The sequence below is a fragment of the Tupaia chinensis genome, unplaced genomic scaffold (assembly GCF_000334495.1).
Source record: "Tupaia chinensis unplaced genomic scaffold, TupChi_1.0 Scaffold000359_1, whole genome shotgun sequence".
NCBI lineage: Eukaryota > Metazoa > Chordata > Mammalia > Scandentia > Tupaiidae > Tupaia > Tupaia belangeri.
In genome coordinates, this window is record NW_006159855.1 from 1,355,588 (window position 1) to 1,383,143 (window position 27,556).

Below are 27,556 nucleotides of genomic sequence, written 5' to 3' on the forward strand. Positions count from 1 at the left end.
CAGAAAGACAGAGAGAGACAGAGAGACAGAAAGCGAGAAATCACCCCCCAGGGGGGATGGCCACGCCGCAATCCCTTCTCCTCCGTTCTCCTCTCGGGCTCTTGGACACACGTGCACACGCCTGGCATGAGTTTTAAGCCACCAGGTCTGGGACGCAAACCACGGTCGACTATGTTGAAGTCCAGTGACATAGCCATTACGCTTACCTCTGGTCCCCCAAGGCAGGGAAGAGTCTTCAACCAGGCTTACCTGGGTCCTTCTGGAGGGTGAGGAGGCCACAGGGAGACACCATGGTGACGCCGTGCTCCTGATGAAAAGACACATCACAGACAGAGTAGCGTGTTGGGAGCTATCTATTCAAACACCAGGACCTTACGAGCTCCTCTCTGGCCTAAGAATACATCCGAGGGTTAATGTGGGAGCTGGGACGAGGGGGACCAAGATCCCAAATCCTCTGGAATATTAAATAGATATCAGTACCTTACCTCTGAGCCTCGGTACTCTCCTTTTAAAATGAGAACCATCGGGACCAGCAGTTAGCATAATGACTATGCCACTGGACTCCCACGTAGTCGACCGCGGTTTGCATCCAGGACCTGGTGGCTTAAAACTCATGCTGGGCGCGTGTGTGTGCATGCCCAAGATCCCGAGAGGAGAATGGAGGAGAAGGGATTGTGGCATGGCCATCCCCCCTGGGGGGTGATTTCTCGCTGTCTCTCTCTGTCTAAGATATGGCACAATAAGGTATTTAGCCCAAGAATTAGCAACAGGAGACACTTGACAGTCAGTGGCTAGAATTATCATTCCAGCAAGCATCTGGTACCACGTTGGACACATCAGGGGACCTCAGTAATTCCTAGTTCACCACCACCAGCTCTTTTCCCCAAGTCAAGCGGGAACCACATGCCACTATGTCCTCAGGACTTGGAGCTCTGGCTGTGGATCATGTCAGATGTGGGTGTAGACACAATCCCCAGCAAGGCAATGGACATGAGCAAAGAAATGTGGCTCCCTTCCCATAGGAACACTGCTCAGACCCTTCACACCCACCAATAACCCAGTCAGTGCAGAAGAATTCTTTTTGGAAGATTTACTCATTCATAAAAAAAAAATCCATGAGGTACAAAAGAGTAAGAAAAAAGGTATTCTCAAAAATGTGGCCTGGCAGAGTGAGCCTGAGAAATGCAGAGCCACCGCCCACATCCGTGAACACTGTTGGCCTCTCTGGGAATAATTCCCAGCAGTAAAGTAGCCAGGGAGCTCGGAGGACAGGAGGCTCCACTATGACATAAAAACAAACGAGGAAGAAGAAGGGAAAACCCTGGGAGGGGAGAGGTACAGGGGACAAGGAGGCTTGACACAGGGGGCAGAGGCTACAACACAGGGTGACTGAAGGGGGCAGGTGTGAAGAGAAAGCAGAGATCAACAGGAACCTCTAATATTTCCACTGAGTACTCGGCACTTAGACAGGGGATAGTCCCCAGTTCTGCACCAAAACCAAGTCCAGTCCCTCTCAGATGGCCCAAGGGACTGCCCCCTGCCTGCCTCCAGAGACAGGGCTGCTATCTGGGCAAGAATCATTGCGAACAGTCTGGGAAGGATAGACTCGTGTGCGGACAGGGGTCGTCCCTGAGCCATAGCATGGGGGCCCCGGAGCCAATGTCATGGTCTTGGATTCTGTTTTAGCAGAGCTGGTTCAGAAGGTGTTCAGAGGGAAGATCCAGGAAAGACTTGGCAGGCTACTCTCTCCAGCTCCAGAATGGAGGTCAATGGGAGAAATTCTCAACAGTGCTATCGATGGTCCTGGTGGGCCCCGGAGGCATCCATGTCCCATAACCTCAGTCATCCTGGGGAAATCCAAAACAAGACATGAGCCCTGAACATTTCTCTATTTAGTTTTTGTTTTTGCTAGAGGGTGTGTGCACTCACCAGAGACAGACAGAGAGGGAACAGAGAAAGCACACACACCCTGCCCACCCCAGGTCACGTCATGCCATAATGCCTTCTGTTCTCTCTCTCTCTTCTGTTGGGATTTTGGGCACATATGCACATATATCCAGTATGTTTCTCTGTGGATCATGTCAGATGTGGGTGTAGACACAATCCCCAGCAAGGCAATGGACATGAGCAAAGAAATGTGGCTCCCTTCCCATAGGAACACTGCTCAGACCCTTCACACCCACCAATAACCCAGTCAGTGCAGAAGAATTCTTTTTGGAAGATTTACTCATTCATAAAAAAAAATCCATGAGGTACAAAAGAGTAAGAAAAAAGGTATTCTCAAAAATGTGGCCTGGCAGAGTGAGCCTGAGAAATGCAGAGCCACCGCCCACATCCGTGAACACTGTTGGCCTCTCTGGGAATAATTCCCAGCAGTAAAGTAGCCAGGGAGCTCGGAGGACAGGAGGCTCCACTATGACATAAAAACAAACGAGGAAGAAGAAGGGAAAACCCTGGGAGGGGAGAGGTACAGGGGACAAGGAGGCTTGACACAGGGGGCAGAGGCTACAACACAGGGTGACTGAAGGGGGCAGGTGTGAAGAGAAAGCAGAGATCAACAGGAACCTCTAATATTTCCACTGAGTACTCGGCACTTAGACAGGGGATAGTCCCCAGTTCTGCACCAAAACCAAGTCCAGTCCCTCTCAGATGGCCCAAGGGACTGCCCCCTGCCTGCCTCCAGAGACAGGGCTGCTATCTGGGCAAGAATCATTGCGAACAGTCTGGGAAGGATAGACTCGTGTGCGGACAGGGGTCGTCCCTGAGCCATAGCATGGGGGCCCCGGAGCCAATGTCATGGTCTTGGATTCTGTTTTAGCAGAGCTGGTTCAGAAGGTGTTCAGAGGGAAGATCCAGGAAAGACTTGGCAGGCTACTCTCTCCAGCTCCAGAATGGAGGTCAATGGGAGAAATTCTCAACAGTGCTATCGATGGTCCTGGTGGGCCCCGGAGGCATCCATGTCCCATAACCTCAGTCATCCTGGGGAAATCCAAAACAAGACATGAGCCCTGAACATTTCTCTATTTAGTTTTTGTTTTTGCTAGAGGGTGTGTGCACTCACCAGAGACAGACAGAGAGGGAACAGAGAAAGCACACACACCCTGCCCACCCCAGGTCACGTCATGCCATAATGCCTTCTGTTCTCTCTCTCTCTTCTGTTGGGATTTTGGGCACATATGCACATATATCCAGTATGTTTCTCAAGCCACCAGGTCTGGGACTCAAATCACACACTCAGCCATGGAGGATCTAGTTGCCTTAACTACTAGGCCATGAGGCTGTCCTGTACATTTCACAGAAGTCTTCAAGGAGTGAGGGACAAAGAAGGGTTCGATCACCTGGCACCCCTGGGGCCATCAGCCACCTGCTGTGGCCTCATCTCATTAGCGCCTGCTCCAGCAGATGGGCACAATTCAGACCCACCAATGGGAAGGGGATCAGGTGGTGCCCAAGTGGAAGGGATTTCCCCAAAGCAAGTGCCCTTTGAGGAGTTCCATGGAGTTCCACTGAAGTGAGGGTAGGATTTATCCTGCTCTCTCTTCATCCTACCCCCAGCCTCAACCAGTATGAACAAAACTCCTGCCAAGAGTCATGACCACACCAATGCCGGATATATGATGCACCCTTGACCTACCCACTCCTCATCCTCTGCCCCATCCCCCTGTTCTCGGATCTCCGCTGTGGGCCCCTCTGAAGACTTCTGGGCCATGATGTTGTCCGTCCAGGAAGCTCCTGTCTTTGCATCACCAGCAAAGTTACACTTGGTCACTGTTCCAGCCTCGAGTCTGGCCAATGAATCTGAAGGAAAAGAAACTGAAATGCAGGGGACTGAGGCTGATGCTAGTGGGTCCCCTCAGCCTGGGTTAAGCCATTGTTCTCTCCAGGCCTAGGTGAGACCAGCAAGGCCTGGGTGGCACTAGATAGAAGTCACCCATGGGGACCATGATTTGAGCAGCACCCAGGATCCAGGGTGTCTAGCCTAACAGCCTCAGGACACTTGTCCAGGGATTTAGGAGTAAATCTCAAGGGGTTGGTTATGTCCCCATGGGGACCAGATCTGGCCTGTTCCCATGAGCTCTAAATAAGAAATGTGGGGAGCCCTGAAAGGATGGCCAGGAGCCCCCACAGGTTGCCAAGGAACACTGGGCCAGAGCAGGAATCACATTGCTCACCTAGGAAGGGGCCGTCACCCCGAGTTTTCAGCCGTACCCCAGTCCCCAGCTCGAGCTCCATTGCCTCCATCTCTGACTCAGATATCCAGAAGGCCACTGTGTGCTCGGGGGTAAGACTCTCCGTCAGCACCAGCAGCTCTGGCTTATTGACCAGCACCTTCAGTGCCTCGAGTGTGAGGCTGTCAGTGGCCCCCTTGGCTTCTAGCTCTGTGGACACACAGCACAGAAGAGTTATTTACTTTTTTAAAAAAAATATTTATTTATTTAATTCCATTTAATATTATTATTTTAAAATTTGACCTGAGAGAGACAAAGAGAGAGAGAAAGGGAAGTGAGAAAGCAAGCCCCCAGGTTCAGGACTCGAACCATGGTCAAGCATGTGAGAATCCAGTGCCCTAACCACCATGCCACCTGCTGGCCCCCAGAAGGGTTATTATTGCCCCCAGGGCAGGTGCTCATGGAGCCTTCCAGAGGAGAATGGAGGAGAAGGAACTGTGGCAGGGCCATCCCCACTTGGGGGTGATTTCTCACTTTCCCTCTCACTGTCTCTGTCTCTCTCTTTGGCAAGCACACTTATCCTAAGGCAAAAACCTCTTAAAACAAAACAAAACAAAATTGGCCATGGCAGCTTGAAAAACATGCTGGATCTTGTGCTCGCAACCAACCCTGATGGGATGAAAAAAATGGAAGCAGAAGAATTACAGTATGACCACACCTCATTGGGTGGTATTCTCTCTCTCTATCTCTGTCTGTCTCTGTCTCTGGTGAGCGCCTATACCCTCCGGCAATAAAATAAAATCAAGTAAAGTAAAATACAATGATAGAGGATGGGTGGATTTCCACTTGACTTCAAAACACTCTCACACTAGGGCAGTCAGCAAAGTCGTCCCTCTACAGTCCATACTGGAAAAATGAGATCAAAGAGGGCTCGAGAAGCAAGTAAGGGGGACCAGCAGGTGGTGTGGTCATTGGAGCACTGGACTTCCACATGGCCAGCCATGGTTTGAGTCCCACACCTGGCAGCTTGCTTTCTCACTTACCTTCTTTCTCTCTTTCACAAATTAATAATGATAAATAAAATTAAATAAATAATTATTTAGGGGAAAAAAATAGAAGTGAAGATCTTGGCACTAAAGCAAAGGTTGCTGGAGGCTGGCCTGGCCTCTGCCCCAAGGCAGTTAGAGCCCAGAGCCAGGTTGATGCACAGGAACCCGCAGGAGACAGCAGGAGCTGGGAAGCCCACCCTGGGAAGCCCACCCTGGCCCTGGGACGGAGGGACCATGAGGATCCTGAGCCAATAGGGGGCAGGAAGAATCCAGCTACTGGGGCCCTCAGGCAAGACACAGGCTTCAGAGGTGACTGTGCCAAGAAGACGTTTTCTAGGGAGCAGAGGCAGGTGACACTGTGGGAAGGAGGACAGTGGGAGATACTTACTGTAGGACGACATGAGGAAGCCTGTGTTCACTTTCCTGGTGGCGCTGAAGTTGGGCTCAATTTCGTTTCCCTTGGGGTCGAATTTACGGCGATGGATGCAACTGGGCCGGATATACAGCACAGAGTAACGCTCCTGGGACCAGGCAGAGAGAGAGTGAGGGGGCTGCTTCACTGCCCCCAGCCCAACACACACATAGCCTGGGCTTTAGCTGCAGCCCTTGCCACTTCTCCCTCTAGCCTGGGCTGCCACCTCAGCTCCTAGATGATCAAGCTGGGTGGATGCCCCCAGTGGAGAACACCTGGCACTCACAATGAGCCATGCTTTAAGTCCATGCCGGGGTGCCAGAGCTGACCCCATGGCCTCCGCTTAGCCAGAGACAGAAAGTGCCTCTAACACCACGAGGCAGGAATGGACACTGCCAAGGTCCCATGTGCAGGGCACTGAAAAGAAGCCCTGAGAGGGGCTAGCTCAGTGGCCTGGTGGTTAAGGCAGCTAGACCCTACATGGCTGACCCTAGCAGGTTAAGAAATGTGCCAGGCATGTGTGTGTGTCCCACACCTCAATGACAGGGAGGAGGGACTACTATGTGACCATGGAGAATGGAGTGCTTTCTCCTCCCACTCTGTCTTTCTCTGACAAGTACACGAGCCCTCTGCCCCGCCCCCCCAAAAAGAGAGAGAAGCCCTGTGTGAGAGCAGCCACTCTGTCCCTTCTATAGATGCAGGACCTGGAGCAAATCAGTCCTAGCCTGTTTCCCCAGTCACGTGGGAGCAAGATGGTGACTTGCAGAAGTGTTGGAAAGGTTCAGTGAGCTGATAGAGGAGCCGCACAGTGGTAGCATGAAGGGGCCATCCAGGCTATCTGGCAGCTACTCTAATCAAAGCAGGTGGAATAGCTGCTCCCAGGGACTGAGGCCCCTGGAGATGCTTTTTCACTTTCTCTCTCTCTCTCTTGCTCCCTCTGGTGAACACACATGCCCTCCGGTAAGCATTAAAAATAAATAAATAAATAAATAAATAAATAAATAAATAAATAAATAAATCAGAGGTGTGTAAAGTGAATACCAAAAAAGTCTGTGTACATGTCTAAGCAACTCGATGCCCTGTGGGAGCCCAGGCCAGGAAAACAGTGGGGTGAGTTTGAGATAGGCCGAGAGATGGTATTGGGAGTTTGGATTTTTTTTTTTCTTTTTTGTTTTTTAAGGTTTTTGCCACACGAAGTACGCACTTGCTGGAGAGAAACAGAGAGAGACAAAGAGAGCAAAGTTAAAAAATCACTCCCAGGGGGATGGCCATTCTGCAATCTCTGCTCCTCTATTTTCCTCCTGGGATTTTGGACACGTGTATACATGTGCCTGGTATGATTTTCTTTTCATTTTTTAAAAAATTATTTTTATTTAACTTTATTTATTTATTTATTTTAATTTGACAGAGAGAGACAGGGGAAAAAAGAGAGAGGGAAAGTGAGAAAGCGAGCCGCCAGGTCCAGGACTTGAACCACGGTTGGCCATGTGGGAGTCCAGCGCTTTAACCACTACCCTACCTGCTGGCCCCTGGAGTTTGGATTTTACTTGGCAGACATGAAAGAATCCTGAAAGGTTTTGCAGCAGCAGCAGGACCCTCAGAGACAGCTTTCTGGAAACAGTCAGCAGCAGGGCAGGGATGATTTCCAGGGTAGCCAGGAGGGAGGAGGGCAGGTGCAAGGGTTTGTCAGGACAGACTGAGGGCCCATCTGACATGAGCAGATACAGAAAGAAGAGCGCAAGGGGACAGGATGGGGCAGAATGGAGGAGGTAGAGGCCCAGCAGGACAGGCAGTGACCACATAGGGAGGGAGGAGGAAGTAGGGGTTTGTAAACAGGTGCTGGGAGGGCGGCTGGGCCATCACCAGTAGTGAGGAACTCAGAGGTGAATTTGGAGAGGGGCTGGGAGAATGCCCTGCCTGTCTGAGGACGGCCAGTCAGGTCAGACTCCCATCAGCATGGGGGCACTACTGAGTGGTCCTGGACAGGCTGGCTGGGGACCCTGGATGGGTATGGCACCTGCATGCCAAGGAGAGGAGGGTGCAGCAAGCATCTCTTGGCATGAAAGCAGAGGAGAGCTGGGAACTGGGGCTGTTCCCACAGGGTGTAGGAGAGAGATGTAAGCTCAGTGTAGCACAGGTCGCTGCCCCCCGGGAGGGCCTCTGAGGAGCTCCGTTTTAGAAAGCAAGTGGCTGACACATCTAGGTGGGGCTTTTTGAAAGGGAAGTGGAAAATCAGAGCTGGTGCTCAGAAAAGACACGGGCGTGGTGGTTAATATGCTGGACTCCCAACATGGCCAAACACACAGTTCAAGTCTTGGGCCTGGCGGATTGCTTTCTCACTTTCCCTTTCTCTCTCTGTCTTTCTATGGTCAAGTTAGAAATAAAAATAAATAAATTTGAAAAAGAAAGAAAACAGATATAGGCCAGAACAAGATGGTGACTGCCAGGGGTGTCCATGGTCACTGAGATGGGGTAGTGATAAAAGGCATGACCCCAGGAGGCTGGGAGGGCAGGGCAGAAAGGATGTCAGTGTGTCAACGGGAGCCTCAAACACTGACTTCACAGTCAAGGCAGATTTTTGTTTGTTTTGTTTTTTTGGGGGAGAGGTTTTTGCTATAGGGTGTGTGCACTTGCCGGAAAGACAGAGTGACAGAAAGCAAGAAGGGGATAGCCACACTTCTCTTCCATTCTCCTCTCAGGATCTTGGGCACACACAGATGTGCCCAGTGTGAGTTTAAGCCACCAGGTCCGGGACTCGAATGATGGTCGACTATATGGGAGTTCAGTAATGTAACCATTGCGCCATCTGCTGGTTCCAGTGGGCAGATTGGGTTTAGAGCCTGATTTGTCTTCTCAGCTACAACCCAGGCCCTCCCTCCCACCTGTCTGCTGCCAGTGCAGCTCTAACTGTCTCTTTTCCACATGGTGTGTAGTTCCACTTGGCTGCCCGTCTCCCAGCTCACTTCCCACCCGCTCAGTGAGCCCACTGAGAAAGGAGCTGGAGCCCAGATCCTGGCCCTAGCAGAGCCAGCACCAGGGGTGCTTCGGTGGGGAGTTCTGTGAAGCAGTACCCTGTGAGTGCCACCCAGGAAGCATCTCACCTTCCTGCCATGGGCATCCGTGATGCTGTGCCGAGATACATCAACCAGTTCTCCCTCTAGCAGGATGCCGTCTCCCCTGGGGACAAGAGGGAAAGAAGTGACTGTGGGTTCTGTTAGTCCTCAGGAAAGAGACACAACCGGATTTCGATGGCCCAGGTCAGAGTCTGCACCGGGACAGAAGCAAGTCCCACTGACATCTCCTACACACCAGGCCCCAAGCAAGCCTGGTACTGAACAGTCCCATTCTTGGGCCTTTTCAACATGGAGGCCTCCATTCCCCAAGGATTCCAAAGGCTGGGACAGCTGTCCAGAGGGCAGGAGGAACCTTGTCAGTCTGCCTTAATATAAAGCTATGGCCTCCTTCTGCAGGGCTACTTAGGAGTTACTGTCACCAGAGCCTTAGCCTGATCATCTAGGAAATGGGGAGAAAAAGTGACACTTCGCTCTCTCTGGTGACAACATAAGATCATGTGTGTGGAGGTGTTTTGTAAATAGTAAATGTTTACTAAATGTGAAGAATTTTACTTTTTGGGTCCAGCAGATAGCGTAATGGCTATGTTGCTGGACTCCCACGTAGTCAATCACAGTTCGAGTCCCACACCTGGTGGCTTGAACTCACACCAGGCGTGTGTGCGTGCATGTCCAAGATCCCGAGAAGAGAATGGAAGAGAAGGGATTGTAGTGTAGCAAAAACCTCTCCAAAAAAACAAAAAAGAATTTTATTTTATTTGACTAAATATGGGGGGGAGGTGTTCGAACTGTTATAAATTACCTTCCTTTTTCAACTATCTTAAAACACTTTCCTGGGGGACCAGCACGTGGTGTAATGGTTACGTCGTTGGACTCTTATGTAGCTGACCGTAGTTCAAATCCCAGACCTGGTGGCTTAAACTCATGCTGGGCATACATGCTCGAGATCCCAAGAAAAGAATGGAGAAGGGATTGCGGTGTGGCTATCTCTCCTAGGGGGTGATTTCTCCCTTTATGTCTCTGTCTCTCTCTCTCTCTTTCCGGTGAGCAAATAAACCCTGTAACAAAAATCTCTCTCTAAAAAAAAGAAAATCAGCTTCCTGGGCCAGCTGGTAGCATGGTGGTTAAGGTGGTTAGATCCCATATGGCCAACTGTATGGTTTGAGTTCTGGGCTAGAGACTTGGAAAACACTGACGCATGTGTATACATGCCCAAAATGCCAAGAGAACGGAGGAGAAGGAACTGTGGTGTGGTCAACCCCCTGGGGTGGGGTTGTTTTTCCCACCTTCTTTCTCTCATTCTTTCTCCTTCGCAGTAAGCACACACATAATATAGCAAAATAAGAAATAACACTTTCCAGTTCTCATTCATATTCATAGGGTCATCAGCCCAAGGAAATGATTACTGCTGCTTTAACCATGAGGAAACCAAGACTCAGAAGTTTGGGGACTAGCCCAAGATCATATGGTCCCTTACTGAGAGGAACTCAACCCCAGCTTCCTGATTCCAGTTTTCATAAAAGCAGAACCTGGGGCTTCCTTTTGGAACCACAAAATTGAACAGAGGTAGGGCCACCTAAAGCTGATAGTGAAAGAGGGATGAGAGTGGGACATGAACACTTGCCTTTACATACCCTTCCCTCCAAGTTATTTTTATTTTTGCTGGAGGGTTTGTGTCTTCCCCAGAGAGAAGGAAAATAGGAAAGCACCAGCCATGGTCATGGTCATTCCGCAATCCCTTCCCATATCTCCCTGCTTTCAGATTTTAGGCACCCATGGGCATACGCCCAGTGGGTTTTTTTCTTCTTGAATTTTTTAATTTCAATTTCTTTCTTTCTTTCTTTTTTGGAGAAGTTTTTGCTATAGGGTACGTGCGCTTGTCAGAAAGAGACAGAGAGATAGAAAGCGAGAAATCATCCCCCAGGGGGGATGGCCGTGCCGCAATCCCTTCTCCTCCATTCACCTCTCTGGATCTTGGACACCACACACACACACACACACACACCTGAATTTAAGCCACCCGGTCCAGGACTCGAACCATGGTCATTACATGGGAGTCCAGTGACATAGCTATTACACCAACTGCTGGTCCCTCAATTTCTTTTATACATTCGATCACATGTTACTTAGTTTGCAAAAAGTGTACATTTCTCACCAGTCCAGTTAACAAGACTATAAAGTTATCTTCAATAGATAATAACCCTTTTCTTTGTCCCAAAAATGATTTGCCTCTCTATTTTCTCCTTAATGTCCTCCCTCATATTCTACTCCTTCACCCACCCTCTTGCCACTGTAGGTTTTTTTTTTAAAGAGAGATTTTTGCTATAGGTCACGTGCATTCACTGAAGAGACACAGAGAGACAGAGGCAGAAAGTGAGAAATCACCCCCCAGAGAGGATGGCCACCCTGCAGTGCCTTCTTCTCCAATCTCCTCTTGGGACTATGGGCACGCACATACATGTGCCCAGAATGAGTTTTAAGCTGCCAGGTCTGGGACATGAACCATGGTTGACTATGTGGGAGTCCAGTGTAAACATTACACCATCTACTGATCCTGCCCAGTGATTTTTACTTTATTTTTCTATGAATTATATATTTGGGACCAGCATATGACGTAATGGTTATGTCGCTAGACTCCCACATAGTCCACTGTAGTTCGAGTCCTGGACCCAATGGCTTAAAACTCATACCAGGCATGTGTGTGTGCGTGCCCAAAATCCCGAGAGGAGAATGGAGGGGATGGGATTGTGGCCCTGGGGGGGTGATTTCTCGCTTTCTGTCTGTCTCTGTCTTTCTGGCAAGCGCACGCGCCCTATAGCAAAAACACCTCTCCAAAAAAAGACTGAAAAAAAAAAAAAGTCACACTTAAGAGCGCACAGTACGTATTTTTCTGTGTCGGGCTTAATGCACCCAGCACAAATGTATCATGTTTGTAATTGCAAATGGCACCGTGCATTCCACTATGGCTCTCCTGTGACCAAGACAGCCTGCCCTTTGGACGCTGTGACGCCCTGCTCCAGCAGGCCCCGCCCCGGCCTCACCCGACCAGGACAACAGGACCCTCTATTCCACGGGCTGGACGGCCACAGCCCCTCCCGGGCTGGATCCCAGCCTGTGCAAAGGCCAGGAGGCCCGCGGGGTGACGGGTGGCAGGAATCCGTAATCCTGGGGTATGGGAAGGCTCCGCCCTTGGAGCCCCATTTGGGCATCGGGGAGTTTTAAGCCAATCTGTGTCTCGCGGGTGCGCGCGGCAGAGGCCCTGGGAGCCACGGACTGGAGGCCGGAGAGGCGGCTTTGGCACTCTGGTTTTCCTCCCGCCCACGTCCCAACCCCCAATATCGGAGCCGGGTTGGAGGCCCGGGCCCAGGCCGGGAAGCGGCGGAGCGTACCGCTGGTGGGCAGCGGGGTCCCAGGCCCCGGGCAGCCGTGTGCTCCGCACCGCCTTGTTCCGGAGGGCGCCGTCCTGGTAGAGGCGGCTCATCCTCTGCAGCGAGCGGCGCGCTGGGGTCGCAAGGCGCGGAGAAGCCGCCGGAGGACGGCGATTCCCGGAGGCGGATCCGGGAACCGCGCTGGCCGGTTGCGGGCGTGCCTGGGCGGGACTTAAAGGGGCCGAGCCCACTCCTGCCAGCAAGACTGTGCGCGGTGGGGTGTGCTTCTGGAAGGACTCGCCCTGGAGGCTTAGCGCGGCGAGAGTGGGGTGGCATGTCCTTGTCCTCTCCTTTCTTGTTACGATAGGGAGAGCCCTGCCTCAACACGCGCACCAAAGGGAAACTGAGTCTCAGAGATCCAGAGGAGCCTAATTAGGACCAGCTCTGGAAGGGAGGGTTTCCGTGGAGCAGGAACGGATGAGGGAAGATGGGGTGGTCAACATAGAAGCTGCCTGCAGTGCTCCGCCGGCGGTCCCAAAAAGGCGTAAGCGGGAGTCCAGGGATAAGTCTGGTGTCAGTTCAACGATGTATCACAGTTTGAAACCCAGCTGAGTAAGCTTGGCTGACTTCCTCAACCTCTCTGAGCCCGTGCTTCTTCGTCCCTAAAATGGGGTCTGTATCAAAGGGACTGCTCACCTTTTTCTAGAACATACCATTGCACTCCTTCCCTCTCCTGACAGTTCCCAACTCCTCCTCAGCCCCCCAATGCCTTTTGCTCAAGTAGATCACAGGTTTGCAGACGCATTTTCCAAGTCTGGGTGCAGAGGGTCTTCTCTGCCCCAGAGATGGTCACAGGAGGTAGAGGAGAGAGACAGCGAGAGGGGCAGAATATGAGAAAGCACCTTCTCTTCCCTTCTCCTCTAGGGATTTTGGGCACCCATGCAAAGGAGCACAGCGTGTCAGGGACTCAAACTAGGCATTCAGTTTGTGGGATCTAGCTGTGTTCACCAGCACAGCAGCCTGGCTGGCCTCCATCTGAAAACTTTCATCTTAGTTTAATTCTGGTTTTTCTCCTTTTTAAAAAAACAAAACAAAACAAAAAACTTATGTCTTCTATCTCCCCCCCCCCCTTTCTGGACTTTTGTTTAACTGTGTTTTCTACTAGCTGTACCTTCTGTGGTAGGCAGAATAATGTCCCCTAAAGAGGTCCACATCTTCCCCTCTGAACCTGTGAATGTCAGGCCACATGGCAAGAGGAATTCCGGTAGTAGGTGGAAAGGATGTTGCTAATCAGCTGACCTTAAAATAGGGCAATATTCCTGAATTATCTGTGTGAATTCAAGGTAATAACGAGAGCCTTTAAGTGTGGAGGAGAGGAGCTGGTGTCCTTCGGGGTGATGCGAGAAAGACTTGATCAGGGTGACTTTTTTTTTTTTTTTTTTGCTCTGCGCTCACCAGAGACAGAGAAAGGGAAGGAGCGAAAGTGTGAAAGCACTCTGGAGGCGTAGGGAGGATGGCCCGGCTGCAACCCTTCTCCTCCATTCTCCTCTTGGGATTTTGAGCATGCATGCACATGCGCCCAGTGTGTTTTTCAAGCTGGCGGGTCTGGGACTCAAACTGCAAACTCAGCCACCTTGACCAACACACTACCACCTGGCCCGACTATGGAGACCTTGGAGAAGAGACTCCCCCAAGTCTAGGAATGTGGGCAGCCTCTAGAAAGTGGAAAAGGGAAGAAAGTGGACCCTTCCCAAGGGCCTATGGCAAGGAATATAGTCCTGCCCACACCTTGGTTTTAGCCCAGTGAGACCTATTTTGGACTTCAATTTCCAGGCTGTAAGATAATACATTTGTGTTTGTTTTTCATTTTGCCAGGGGGCACATGCGCTTGCCAGAGAGAGACAGAGAGGCAGAGAGAGAGGAACAGAAAGAAAATATTCCCTCCCCCAGCCCCCCAGTGGGGAATGGTCACACCGCAATCTCTTTTCCACCTCCCTCTCCTTTTGGGATTTTGGGCACATAGGCACACCCACCCACTCATCCAGGATGTTTTTCAAGCCACTGAGTCTAGGTCTCAAACCACACAATCGGCCATGTGGTTGCCTTAACCATCTGGCCGTGGGTTGGCCCAAATCATGTTTTGTTAAGCCACAAAGTTTGTGGTAATTTGTGATAGCAGCAATAGGAAATGAATTCACTTTTTTCCCTTATTGTTTTTCTTTTAAGAATTGTTTTTCTTGTTCATTTTCACACCATTTGTTGGATAGCATTTTCTCCATTTTATTGTTCTCTCACTAATGGTTTGCATATCCTACATGGGTCTTCTTATAGTTACCTTTAATTTTTCACCTTTGACCAATGTTATACTTGCACTTAGTGTAAGAGTCAGATCACTGTATAAATGTTGTTCTAAGACACAGCAATCTCCACCACCTCTCCTCCATCATTTCCTCCTCCCCAGCAGAACCCATTTTCAATCCTTTAGCTGATTCTTCTCATACTTACTCCTTTATCTCTAAATAATATGCATGTATTGCGACCTGGTTTCAGTTTTAGGCATCATTTGTTGATTTTCCACTATAGAGGAGAAGAGTGAATTATTTCACTATTAGTACATACCTTCCCAATTCTCCCAAGCAGGCAGGAGAATGAATGATTGAAACCTGGTATGCTCGCACACTAGACTGTTACACACCCCTGCAAATGAATGGACTGTACGACTAGGCAACAACAGGTATGAATCTGGACAGTATTATAACGACTGATAAAAAGCATATCTTGGGGCCAGCATGTGGCATGGTGGTTGGGGCACTGGACTCACACATGGCTGACCTCAGTGCAAGTCCCAGACCTGGTTGCTTCCTTTCTCACTTTCCCTACCTCTTGCCCTCTGTCTCTTTCTGGCCAAATTAAAAAATAATAATAATAAAAATTAATTATTTAAACAACAGCAGCAACAAAAAATCATATCTTAGATGATCACACATCCTTTTTAAACCTTTTTAAAATATTTTTAAGCCAAGTAAAAGAAAACTAAATACATTGTTCAGCACCCATATTTGTGATAAAAATGTTTTTGTTTTGTTTTTGCTATATGGCACAAACACTCACCAGAGATAGACTGGGGTGGGAGGGGTATGAGAAATTACCCCCCCCCCAGGAGAATGGCCATGCCACAGTCCCATCTCCTCCATTCTCCTCTTGTGATTTTGGGCACGGACACACATGTGCAAGCTGCCAGGTCCAGGAGTTGAACTGGGAAACTGGCCCCAGTGCCTCAGCCTCCAGACCACCAGCTGGCTTAGTGATAAAGCTATTTTTAAGAAGCAAAGAGGGGAGGTGGGACCAGCAGTTAGCATAATGGCTATGTTGCTGGACTTCTATGTAGTTGACTGCGGTTCGGGTCTTGGACCTGGTGGCTTAAAACTCACACTGGGCGCGTGTGCATGTGTGCCCAAGATCCTGAGAGGAGAATGGAGGAGAAGGGATTGTGGCATGGCCATCCTCCCGGGGAGTGATTTCTCGCTTTCTGTCTCTCTGTTTCTCTCTGTCCGTTTGGTGAGAGCATGCACCCTATAGCAAAAACCTCTAAAAAACCAAACCAAAACAAAACAAACAACAACAACAAAAACAAAGCAGGGAGCAGCAGGTGATAGTGGTTGGGATGCTGGACTCCCACATGAATGCCACTGTTTGAGTTCTGGATCTGGCTGCTTGAAGATCATGCTGGGGGACCAGCAGATGGCGTAATGGCTATGTCGCTGGACTCCCATGTAGTTGACTGTGGTTTAAGTCCCAGACCCGTAGCTTAAACTCACACCGGGTGCATGTGCGTGCATGCCCAAGATCCCGAGAGGAAAATGGAGGAGAAGGGATTGCAGTGTGGCCATCCTCATGATTTCTCGCTTTCTATTTCTCTGTCTCTCTCTGTCTTTCTGGTAAGTGCATGTGTCCTATTGCAAAAATAATAAAACCTCTCCCCAAAAATAAGAAAAAAGAAAGAAAAAGAAAATCATGCTGGCACGTGTATATCTGTGTGCCCAAAAATCCTGAGAGGAGAAGGGATTGTGGCACGGCCAACGTCCCTCGGAGTGAGTTCTCACTTTCCCTCTGTCTCCAGTGAGCACATGCACCCTATGGCAAAAATCTAAAAGAAAAAAAAGAAAAGAGGGACTGGCCCAGAAGCACAGATCCCATGTAGCCAACCTTAGTTTGTGGAAAAAAAAAAAAAACATGCTAGATGCATGTGTGTGCCCAAAAGTCCTGATAGGAAGGAGAAATGGAGGAAGGATTGCAGTTTGACCATGCCCCGTTGGGGGGTGCTTTCTCTCTCTCTCTCTCTCTCTCTCTCTCTGGTGTGTGCATGCCTCCTCTGGCATTAAAAAGAAAAAAAGCAGAGGAATGATAAACAGAATTCAGGATGGTAATGGCAGAGGCTGGGGGATGGGAAAGGTGAAGAATCCCTAGATAGTTATTGACCAGTTGGATGGTGGATTCATGGATCCATTATATAAATAAAAAACATGGGTAAATGCAAACGTAAACAAATTAAACAACATGAAAGTAATGAGGCATGAGCTCCACAGTGACAGTGTGTTTCTAATAATATGCAAGTATTTGCAGCAGCATTGTGGCATTGTGGCAAAAATTCTGGGTCCTGGTATCAAATTAAATTGCTTTGTAAATAATGTCTTCTCCATTTTCTCTTTCTAGACTACCTGTAATTTGACAATGAGACCTCCTGGATCAATTCTATTTTCTATTTTCTCTTCTATTTTCCATTTCTCTTTTTGTCTCTCTGTTCTGTTTTTCTGGGAGAGTTCCTCCCCCTTCAATTTCCAACTCTTCATTTCTACTGTCAGGTTTTTAATTTCCAAAAGCTCATTTTTTAATTCTCAGAATGTCCCTATGGTATCCTTTCTTTGCAGTTTATCCGCCTCCAACTTCCACTCCAGGATTCAGCCCGTCTTGGGTCTGCTGCATCATTTTTCAATTGTCAATCTATTTATTGAGGGGTATGGAAAATACCCCCCCCCCAGGAGAATGGCCATGCCACAGTCCCATCTCCTCCATTCTCCTCTTGTGATTTTGGGCACGGACACACATGTGCAAGCTGCCAGGTCCAGGAGTTGAACTGGGAAACTGGCCCCAGTGCCTCAGCCTCCAGACCACCAGCTGGCTTAGTGATAAAGCTATTTTTAAGAAGCAAAGAGGGGAGGTGGGACCAGCAGTTAGCATAATGGCTATGTTGCTGGACTTCTATGTAGTTGACTGCGGTTCGGGTCTTGGACCTGGTGGCTTAAAACTCACACTGGGCGCGTGTGCATGTGTGCCCAAGATCCTGAGAGGAGAATGGAGGAGAAGGGATTGTGGCATGGCCATCCTCCCGGGGAGTGATTTCTCGCTTTCTGTCTCTCTGTTTCTCTCTGTCCGTTTGGTGAGAGCATGCACCCTATAGCAAAAACCTCTAAAAAACCAAACCAAAACAAAACAAACAACAACAACAAAAACAAAGCAGGGAGCAGCAGGTGGTGGTGGTTGGGATGCTGGACTCCCACATGAATGCCACTGTTTGAGTTCTGGATCTGGCTGCTTGAAGATCATGCTGGGGGACCAGCAGATGGCGTAATGGCTATGTCGCTGGACTCCCATGTAGTTGACTGTGGTTTAAGTCCCAGACCCGTAGCTTAAACTCACACCGGGTGCATGTGCGTGCATGCCCAAGATCCCGAGAGGAAAATGGAGGAGAAGGGATTGCAGTGTGGCCATCCTCATGATTTCTCGCTTTCTATTTCTCTGTCTCTCTCTGTCTTTCTGGTAAGTGCATGTGTCCTATTGCAAAAATAATAAAACCTCTCCCAAAAAATAAGAAAAAAGAAAGAAAAAGAAAATCATGCTGGCACGTGTATATCTGTGTGCCCAAAAATCCTGAGAGGAGAAGGGATTGTGGCACGGCCAACGTCCCTCGGAGTGAGTTCTCACTTTCCCTCTGTCTCCAGTGAGCACATGCACCCTATGGCAAAAATCTAAAAGAAAAAAAAGAAAAGAGGGACTGGCCCAGAAGCACAGATCCCATGTAGCCAACCTTAGTTTGTGGAAAAAAAAAAAAAACATGCTAGATGCATGTGTGTGCCCAAAAGTCCTGATAGGAAGGAGAAATGGAGGAAGGATTGCAGTTTGACCATGCCCCGTTGGGGGGTGCTTTCTCTCTCTCTCTCTCTCTCTCTCTCTCTGGTGTGTGCATGCCTCCTCTGGCATTAAAAAGAAAAAAAGCAGAGGAATGATAAACAGAATTCAGGATGGTAATGGCAGAGGCTGGGGGATGGGAAAGGTGAAGAATCCCTAGATAGTTATTGACCAGTTGGATGGTGGATTCATGGATCCATTATATAAATAAAAAACATGGGTAAATGCAAACGTAAACAAATTAAACAACATGAAAGTAATGAGGCATGAGCTCCACAGTGACAGTGTGTTTCTAATAATATGCAAGTATTTGCAGCAGCATTGTGGCATTGTGGCAAAAATTCTGGGTCCTGGTATCAAATTAAATTGCTTTGTAAATAATGTCTTCTCCATTTTCTCTTTCTAGACTACCTGTAATTTGACAATGAGACCTCCTGGATCAATTCTATTTTCTATTTTCTCTTCTATTTTCCATTTCTCTTTTTGTCTCTCTGTTCTGTTTTTCTGGGAGAGTTCCTCCCCCTTCAATTTCCAACTCTTCATTTCTACTGTCAGGTTTTTAATTTCCAAAAGCTCATTTTTTAATTCTCAGAATGTCCCTATGGTATCCTTTCTTTGCAGTTTATCCGCCTCCAACTTCCACTCCAGGATTCAGCCCGTCTTGGGTCTGCTGCATCATTTTTCAATTGTCAATCTGTTTATTGCCTCACTATTGTCCTCTCCACCCCTCTGTGGGCATTTGCCTCTTAAAAATATTTGGAGGGGCCAGCAGGTAGCATGGAAGTTAAGGTACTGGATCCCACATGGATGGGATACACAATTTGAGACTCGGATCAGGCAGCGTAAAAACCCCGGTGCGTGTGTGTGCATGCCCAAAATCCCAGGAGGAGAATGGAGGATAAGGGTTGCAGTGTGGCCATGCTCCCTGGGGGATTTCTCACTTTCCCTCTTTCTGGCAAGAGCACATGCCCTATGTTAAAAATCTTTAAAAAGAATTTTTTTTTTTCTCACTCTTGGGGTGAGGGTGGGGTGGAAGCACCTTCCACAGGGCCTTTTAGGCCAAGCAGGCTGGGGACTTGAACCATCCTTGGCCTGTGGCTTCCAGCTCCACAGACTAGTACACTACTCTCACTGAGCCACAGAGACTGGGCCCAAAGTGTATTTCGGAAGACCCTTGCTCTTTCCAAAGCAATATAACCTGACTGTGACCAGATGTGGACGACTAGGCTGAGGGACAGACTGCAGCAAATGAATACTTATCCCTGTTCCCCAATATCCAGTCCAAGAAGAAATATGTGCAGGGAAACCTGGACAGGACACCTCTCTGATGTGACTACAAGGTAGAAACATGGCAGTAGTTCCTCCAAGATCATTCCCAAACATTATCACTTAGCACAACCCATTCCTTGTGCGCCTGCTGGAGAGACAGAGACCAACAGAAAAGCAAAGTAGAAAGCACCTCCCAGGGGAGATGGCCACACTGCAGTCCCTTCTTCTCTCCTCTCCTCTCGGGATTTTGGGCACACGCATACATGCCAAGGTGTTTTTCAAAACGCCAGGTCCAGGACTTGAACCGCAGAGTCGGCCATGTGGGATCCAGCACCTTCACCACGATGTCACCTGCTGGATCCCTCCCCCATTTCTTTATAAACACTCCAGTGAGAGAATTTTCCATTCAGATCAACATCTGTGCTAGCAGCTCTAGGAGAAACCCCCAATTCCAGCATCCTAATCTGCAGAGGTAATTTATTCTCCATGGGGCACGTAAGACAAATAAAGATTTAAATACAATCCAAATGTGACCAGATGCCCAAGCAGACAGCCTGGTCTGCCTGATCAGGAAGAATAATATCTGAAAGTCAGAGCAGGGGGACCAGGCAGCACCTGATCCACAGGCACAAAAACCACGTGGTCACACTGGTCTCTCCTACTGCTGCCTTACAGTTGGCATTTAAACTCATACAACCTCGAATGTTTCTGTTTATTTGCTTGCTTGTCTTTTTAATTTGCCAGAGGGCACGTGCATTTGCCAGAAATAGAAAAAAGCACCCCCTAATGGGGCATGGTCATGCCACAGTCCCTTTTCCATTTCTCACTCCTATCGGGATCTGGGGCACACAGAGCACATTTTTCAAGCTGCTGTGTCTGGGAATTTGAACTGCAGCCAGCCATGTGGAATCCATCTTCCGTAACTACTAGGCCATGAAGATGGCTCTACAACTTTTGAATAGAAGGATATTTATTTTCTAAAACTTGCAGATAGCTTCAGGGATAAAAAATAATGATAATAATAATACCAAGAGTCAGACATCTCAAAACCACAGTTACCCCTTGATAGACCTGCACCCAGTGAAGTGGCTTCTAGTAGAAGGAAACAGAAGGTTTAATCTGTCCTAGAAACAGGGAAGTTTTTCAGATACTCTGATTAAATCAGCCACACTGGGGTGAACAGCGGTGGACGATCAATTGAAAGAGGACATGAATAGGCCAGCAGGTGGCATGGTGGTTAAGGCACTGGATCCCACATAGCTGAATGCATGGTTTGAATCTCAGACCTGGCAGCCTAAAAATTACATTGGGCATGTGTGCATGAGTGCGCAAAATCCCACGAGAGAGTGGAGGAGAAGGGATTGTGGCATGGCCATCTCTCCAAGAGGGTGATTTCTCATTTTCTCTTTTTTTCTCTCTGTCTCTGTCTCTCTGGCAAGGGCACGTGCCTTATAGCAAAAAGAAATAAACAGGGACCAGCAGTTGGTGTAATGGCTATGTTGCTGAACTCCCATGTAGTCGACTGCGGTTCGCGTCCCAGACTCAGTGGCTTAAACTCATGCTGAGCACGTGTGCATACATGCCCAAGATCCCCAGAGGAGAATGGAGGAGAAGGGATTGCGGCGTGGCCATCCCCCCTGGGGGGTGATTTCTCGCTTTCTGTCTGTTTCTCTCTGTCTTTCCGGCAAGCACACTCTCCCTATAGCCAAAACTTCTCCCAACAACAACAAAAAGAAACAAACAGAACAAAGAAAAGAAAAGAAAAAAAAAAAGGAAAACACAGAATTGAGTTGGGGGATGCTGGGGACGGGATTGATAGACAGTTATTGGCAATATTCTAGTTGGGTGATATGTGAGTTCATTACAGAAATAAATATAAACATAAACAAATCGGAGTAAATTAAATGAAAGTGGCCATGCGTGGGCCACACAACAGTAGGATGTTCTTAACTAGGAATTATAGTTCATCTAATTACTTGCACTTGAGCTTCAAAAAGCAAAAAATCATTTCTAAAATGCACTGTAAACAAAGGGACTATATATCACCCATGATTTATTAACTATTGGTAATGTTTCTGCAGTCTTGAGAGTCACGTGTGTGTCCAAATTGGAATATAGAACATTCTCTTTCATAACTTTTTTCTTTTTTTTTAAAGAATTATTTGTTTATTTAACTTCATTTGTTGTTATTATTATTATTATTTTTTTATTTTGACCAGAGAAAGACAGAGTGAAAGGGAAAGGGAGAAAGCAGGTCGCCAGGTCCAGGACTCAAACCATGGTCGGCCATGTGGGAATCCAGCGCCTTTAACCACCACACCATCCCATAACTTTTTTCATTCTATAATACCATTGATCATGCTTTTGTGTACCATTACATATTCTTTAATAAAATTTAAAACACAAACAGTTATATTGGATAGTTATACTGTAATTCATTTAAATAAAGGACTACTGTTAAAAGTTAAATTGTTCCTGTAATTTCTCTATTATTAATGTGTTGGAGTGAATATCCTTGTAGCTTAATCATTGTACCTACCCCTGCTTCTTTTTTTGAAGAAATCCATAGATACAGAATAGTTCTGGTAAGGATATATTTTTAAAGTTAAGACCTTTGATATCAAAACATTCAAACAAGGGCCAGCAGGTGACATAGTGTTAAGGTGCTGGATCCCACATGGCCGATTACACGGTTCGAGTCCCAGACCCTGTGGCCTGAAAATCACACCAGGCATGTGTGCCCATGTGCCCAAAAGTCCTGAGAGGAAAATGGAGAAGATTGTGGTGTGGTCATCCCCCTGGAGGGTGATTTTTCACTTTTCATCTCTGTGTCACTGTCTGTCTCTCTCCAGCGAGCGCACATGCCCTATAACAAAAATCTAAAAAGAAAAAAAAAAACAGTCGAATAATCCTCAGGAAGGAGTTGCCAATGCCCATGCTCACAAATAAAATATACAAACAATACATGAGTTCATTTTCTCACAGTCTCATCAACGAGGAGCTTTATGAGTTTTTCAATCCTTCCTAAAAAATCTTATTTCCCTGATGTTTTAATTTGCATTTCTCTGATTACAACAGAGATGGAATATTAAGATGTTTTCACAGTTTAAAAAATTAACTAGTTTTTAATTGAAAAAGTAATTCATGTACATGGTAAAAATATCAAACAGTATAAAAAAAACTACACACTGAAACATAAGTCTCCTTCCCGCCCTGGAGCCCCCAGGCCCCCTGAGTCAGCCACCATGATCAGTTTCTTGTTTTGCTTTCCAGAAATAGAACATACATAAACAAGCATACATTCAAGAAGAAATGTATTTGTGAACAGATATATCCTCTGTGTTTTATATACCAAGAACAGGTTTTTTGTTTTTTTTTCAGTTTTTTTTTTTTTGTTTTTTGGAGAGGTTTTGGCTATAGGGCTCAGAGAGGCAGAGACACAGAAAGCAAGAAATCACCCCCGAGGGGGATGGCCACACCACAATCCCTTCTCCATTCTCCTCTCGGGATCTTAGGCATGCACGCACACGTGCCTGGCGTGAGTTTAAGCCACCGGGTCCGGTACTCGAACCGTAGTCGACTACATGGAAATTCAGCGACATAGCCATTATGCTAACTGCTGGTCCCCCAAGAACAGGTTTTTAGAATAAAATAGGAATTCTGAGTCCTGCCTACTGCTCAGATCTCCTTCACACCGTCCTTCCCACTGGTCTTTGAAGTCCAGTGTGCTGGTCACACTTGTCCCCTCAATACCCCAAGCACCTTCCTGCCTCAGGGCCTTTGTTCTCACTGCCCTGCTGCCTCAGTGTGAATGGCATCACCTAGAGAAGTCTTTTATTTACTTACTTATTTATATAAGAACATCTTTTTTTTTTTTACTTTCAGATTTTTGCCATAGGGCATGTGTGCCCACCAGAGAGAGAGATAGAAAGACAGGGAGCAACAGAAACAGGGAAAGCAAGAAATAACACCCCCCGCCCCGCCAGGGGGATGACCATGCTGCAATCCTTTCTGCTCCGTTCTCCTTTTACGATTTTGGACATATACACACACATGCCCAGCTTGATTTTTATGCCGTCTTGAACTGCGGTAGGCCATGTGAAAATCCAGCACCTTAACCACCACGCCCTCTGCTGGTCCCACATATTAAATTTTTAATCCTTTCTTTATAAGTTGCCTAGATCACTTTTGATTAAGAACACTGTAAAAAGTTAGTAACTGCGGGAACCAGCAGTTAGCGTAATGGCTATGTCGCTGGACTCCCACGTAGTCGACCGCGGTTCGTGTCCCGGATCCAGTGGCTTAGAACTCATGCCAGGCGCGTGTAACTCACCCCGGGCGCGTGTGTGTGCGTGCCCAAGATCTCGAGAGGAGAATGGAGGAGAAGGGATTGCGGCGTGACCATCCCCCCGGGGGGTCATTTCTCGCTTTCTGTCTCTATGTCTCTCTCTGTCTCTCTGGTGAGCACACGTGCCCTATAGCGAAAACCTCTCCAAAAAAAAAAAAGAAAGTTAGTAACTGCCACAAGTGAATGCCAGGCAGTGGCATGTACCAATTTTCCAGAGTGCTGCTTTGTGGGGTGTCTGCTCACACTTGCTGGAATCAATCACATCAGATTTTACTCACCAGGTCACCTTCCTCCATTTCCTTGGTAAACTCTTCAGTGTTCTTACAAAATTTCTTACAGTCCTTAGAATATTCTTCAGCTAAGTCAACCTAGAGCGGGTGCTTGGCGTGGGGGGTCATTTGCCAGAGCTATGAAGGACTGAATTACTTGATTGGTTTTGTTTGCTGGCTTCCAGTTTTCAGAACTAATTACTGGCAGACAGATCAGCCCCTTTTCACTGATATTTGGGGTGATAAATCTTTATTTTAAATGTGCTCTTCGGTGGTTTGAATGGGTACTCTGCAGGAAAGTTGATTTCGATTCTGAAATCAACCCCCCTTGTCATGTGCGGGTCGTTGAGACCAATAACCCATTGCCAATTCATTGAATTAGCTTCAATAATCTGGACGTTATGAAAGTTTTTCAACACACATTTGTAGATTTCTCAAGATCCTTCATCAGCTGGCCACCATCTTGGATCTTGAGAAGTCTTTCTTGACCACCTATTTCAAGGCAGCCCCCTGCACCCAGTCTCTTACTGTCACAGCCCTTTGTTGGGCCTCCTTCACAGCATCTACTCCTCTCTGAAATCCTTTCATTTCTGGGTTGTTTTCTTTGTTCTTTGTCCCTCTATTCTACCAAGATGTCAGCTTCATGACAGCTTGGATCTGCTGTTTGTTCACCTCTGCATTTCCAGCACCTAGGACAGTTCCTGGGAGAGATGAAGTTCTTAATTATTTGTTGAATGAGTGACTGCTGGGCACACTGTGCTGTACTTTGCTATTTGCACTTAAATGAAATATTTCATTATTATGCATACACACACACATGCAGCATATGTGTGTGGTGTGTATGATGGGACTTCTTGGAAAATGTAATTAAAATGAGTTTATTCTGGTGCAAAAAAGTTTTTGAAACTTATACATTTTTTTCCATCATAGACATTTTCATGAATTTTTTGAAGATCCTGTGTATGTATATACATATACATATATGTATATATGCGCCCTGTAGCAAATTAATAAAAAAAGAAGACTGGGGTCAGCAGGTGACATGGTAGTTAAAGGTACCGGCCATCTGAGCACACGTGCCCTATAGCGAAAACCTCTCCAAAAAAAAAAAAGAAAGTTAGTAACTGCCACAAGTGAATGCCAGGCAGTGGCATGTACCAATTTTCCAGAGTGCTGCTTTGTGGGGTGTCTGCTCACACTTGCTGGAATCAATCACATCAGATTTTACTCACCAGGTCACCTTCCTCCATTTCCTTGGTAAACTCTTCAGTGTTCTTACAAAATTTCTTACAGTCCTTAGAATATTCTTCAGCTAAGTCAACCTAGAGCGGGTGCTTGGCGTGGGGGGTCATTTGCCAGAGCTATGAAGGACTGAATTACTTGATTGGTTTTGTTTGCTGGCTTCCAGTTTTCAGAACTAATTACTGGCAGACAGATCAGCCCCTTTTCACTGATATTTGGGGTGATAAATCTTTATTTTAAATGTGCTCTTCGGTGGTTTGAATGGGTACTCTGCAGGAAAGTTGATTTCGATTCTGAAATCAACCCCCCTTGTCATGTGCGGGTCGTTGAGACCAATAACCCATTGCCAATTCATTGAATTAGCTTCAATAATCTGGACGTTATGAAAGTTTTTCAACACACATTTGTAGATTTCTCAAGATCCTTCATCAGCTGGCCACCATCTTGGATCTTGAGAAGTCTTTCTTGACCACCTATTTCAAGGCAGCCCCCTGCACCCAGTCTCTTACTGTCACAGCCCTTTGTTGGGCCTCCTTCACAGCATCTACTCCTCTCTGAAATCCTTTCATTTCTGGGTTGTTTTCTTTGTTCTTTGTCCCTCTATTCTACCAAGATGTCAGCTTCATGACAGCTTGGATCTGCTGTTTGTTCACCTCTGCATTTCCAGCACCTAGGACAGTTCCTGGGAGAGATGAAGTTCTTAATTATTTGTTGAATGAGTGACTGCTGGGCACACTGTGCTGTACTTTGCTATTTGCACTTAAATGAAATATTTCATTATTATGCATACACACACACATGCAGCATATGTGTGTGGTGTGTATGATGGGACTTCTTGGAAAATGTAATTAAAATGAGTTTATTCTGGTGCAAAAAAGTTTTTGAAACTTATACATTTTTTTCCATCATAGACATTTTCATGAATTTTTTGAAGATCCTGTGTATGTATATACATATACATATATGTATATATGCGCCCTGTAGCAAATTAATAAAAAAAGAAGACTGGGGTCAGCAGGTGACATGGTAGTTAAAGGTACCGGCCATCCACCCAGGGGGTGATTTCTCACTTTCATTGTTTCTCTTTGTCTCTCTCCAGCAAGAACATGCACGCTATGGCAAAAAAAAAAAAAAAAAAGGACTGATGAATTTTAGAATTCGTATACTGACATGTTCATAATGTGTGTTTATATTCTTTTATAGTTATGAAGTACTTCTTTTTTTAAAAAAAGAATTATTATTTATTTAACTTTATTTATTCACTTGTTTATTTTTAATTTGACAGAGAGAGACAGAGAGAGAGAGAAGGGAAGTAAGAAAGCAACCCACCAGGTTCAGGACTCGAACTGTGGTCAGCCATGTGGGAGTGTCCAGCCCCTTAGCCACCATGCCACTTGCTGGTCTCAAGCTATGTAGTACTTCTTGGAACAGATATTTCATAATTTATTTAGCCAGCCCTTATTAATGACCACTTAAGTTGTTTCTATCATTTCGCTATTTCGATGTTCACATACGTGTCACTTCACAAACATTTTCTATTTCTAGAAACATAATTGCTAGGTAAAGAGCCACATAATACAATAAACATGGTCAAATGTCCCTTCAAAAAAGTTGCACCAGGCCGGCTGGTGGTGTGGTGGTTAAGGGTGCTGGACTCCCACATAGCTGACCACAGTTCGGGTCCTGGAGACCTGGCGACTGCTTGCTTTCTCACTTTCTCTCTCTCTCTCTTTCTCTCGCTCTGTCTGTCTCTGGTCAAATAAAAATAAATATATTTTTTTAAAAAAAGTTGCACCAATTCACACACACATTTTCCCTAGAAATCTACATTAGTGCCTGTTTATCCAAGATGTAGCCAAATCTTTATTAGGAAATGTTTTGATCTTTTCCAAACTGGGCTAGGTGGAGAGAGATGGCTGAAAGCAAAAATAAGCTTTCGTAGAATAAATAAATATAAATGGTTTACAGGACATATTAAAAGATGTTCAACCTCATTCATAATTAAATATACATAAATTAAAAGCATGGAGTGAGGTGGGTCCATAGCATGGTGGTTGAGGTGGCTAGATCCCACATGGCTGGCCATGTGGACTGAGTCCTAGACCCAATGGCTTGAAAAACATACCAGGTACGTTTATGTGTGCCGAAAATCCCAAAAGGAGGGAGAAAGGAG

At 46.9% G+C, this 27,556-nt stretch overlaps 1 protein-coding gene across 7 annotated transcripts in view; it reads right to left on the reverse strand.

The window, feature by feature from the left end:
- Positions 1-27,556, reverse strand: part of AP3S2 (adaptor related protein complex 3 subunit sigma 2) — a 109,864-nt gene that overhangs the window by 40,462 nt on the left and 41,846 nt on the right. For 5 of the 7 annotated variants that reach the window (XM_027773557.1, XM_027773556.1, XM_027773555.1 and 2 more), the window contains 4 exons: positions 8,732-8,807; positions 5,607-5,739; positions 4,173-4,379; positions 3,635-3,813 (listed from right to left, as the gene is read on the reverse strand). In XM_027773557.1, the coding sequence (XP_027629358.1) occupies positions 3,635-3,813; positions 4,173-4,379; positions 5,607-5,619 (399 nt within the window). In that variant the 5' untranslated portion in view covers positions 5,620-5,739; positions 8,732-8,807. Of the gene's footprint in view, positions 1-3,634; positions 3,814-4,172; positions 4,380-5,606; positions 5,740-8,731; positions 8,808-12,090; positions 12,279-27,556 lie in introns of those variants that run through there. The other 2 variants (XM_014589464.2, XM_014589465.2) reach the window with 2 other exon arrangements.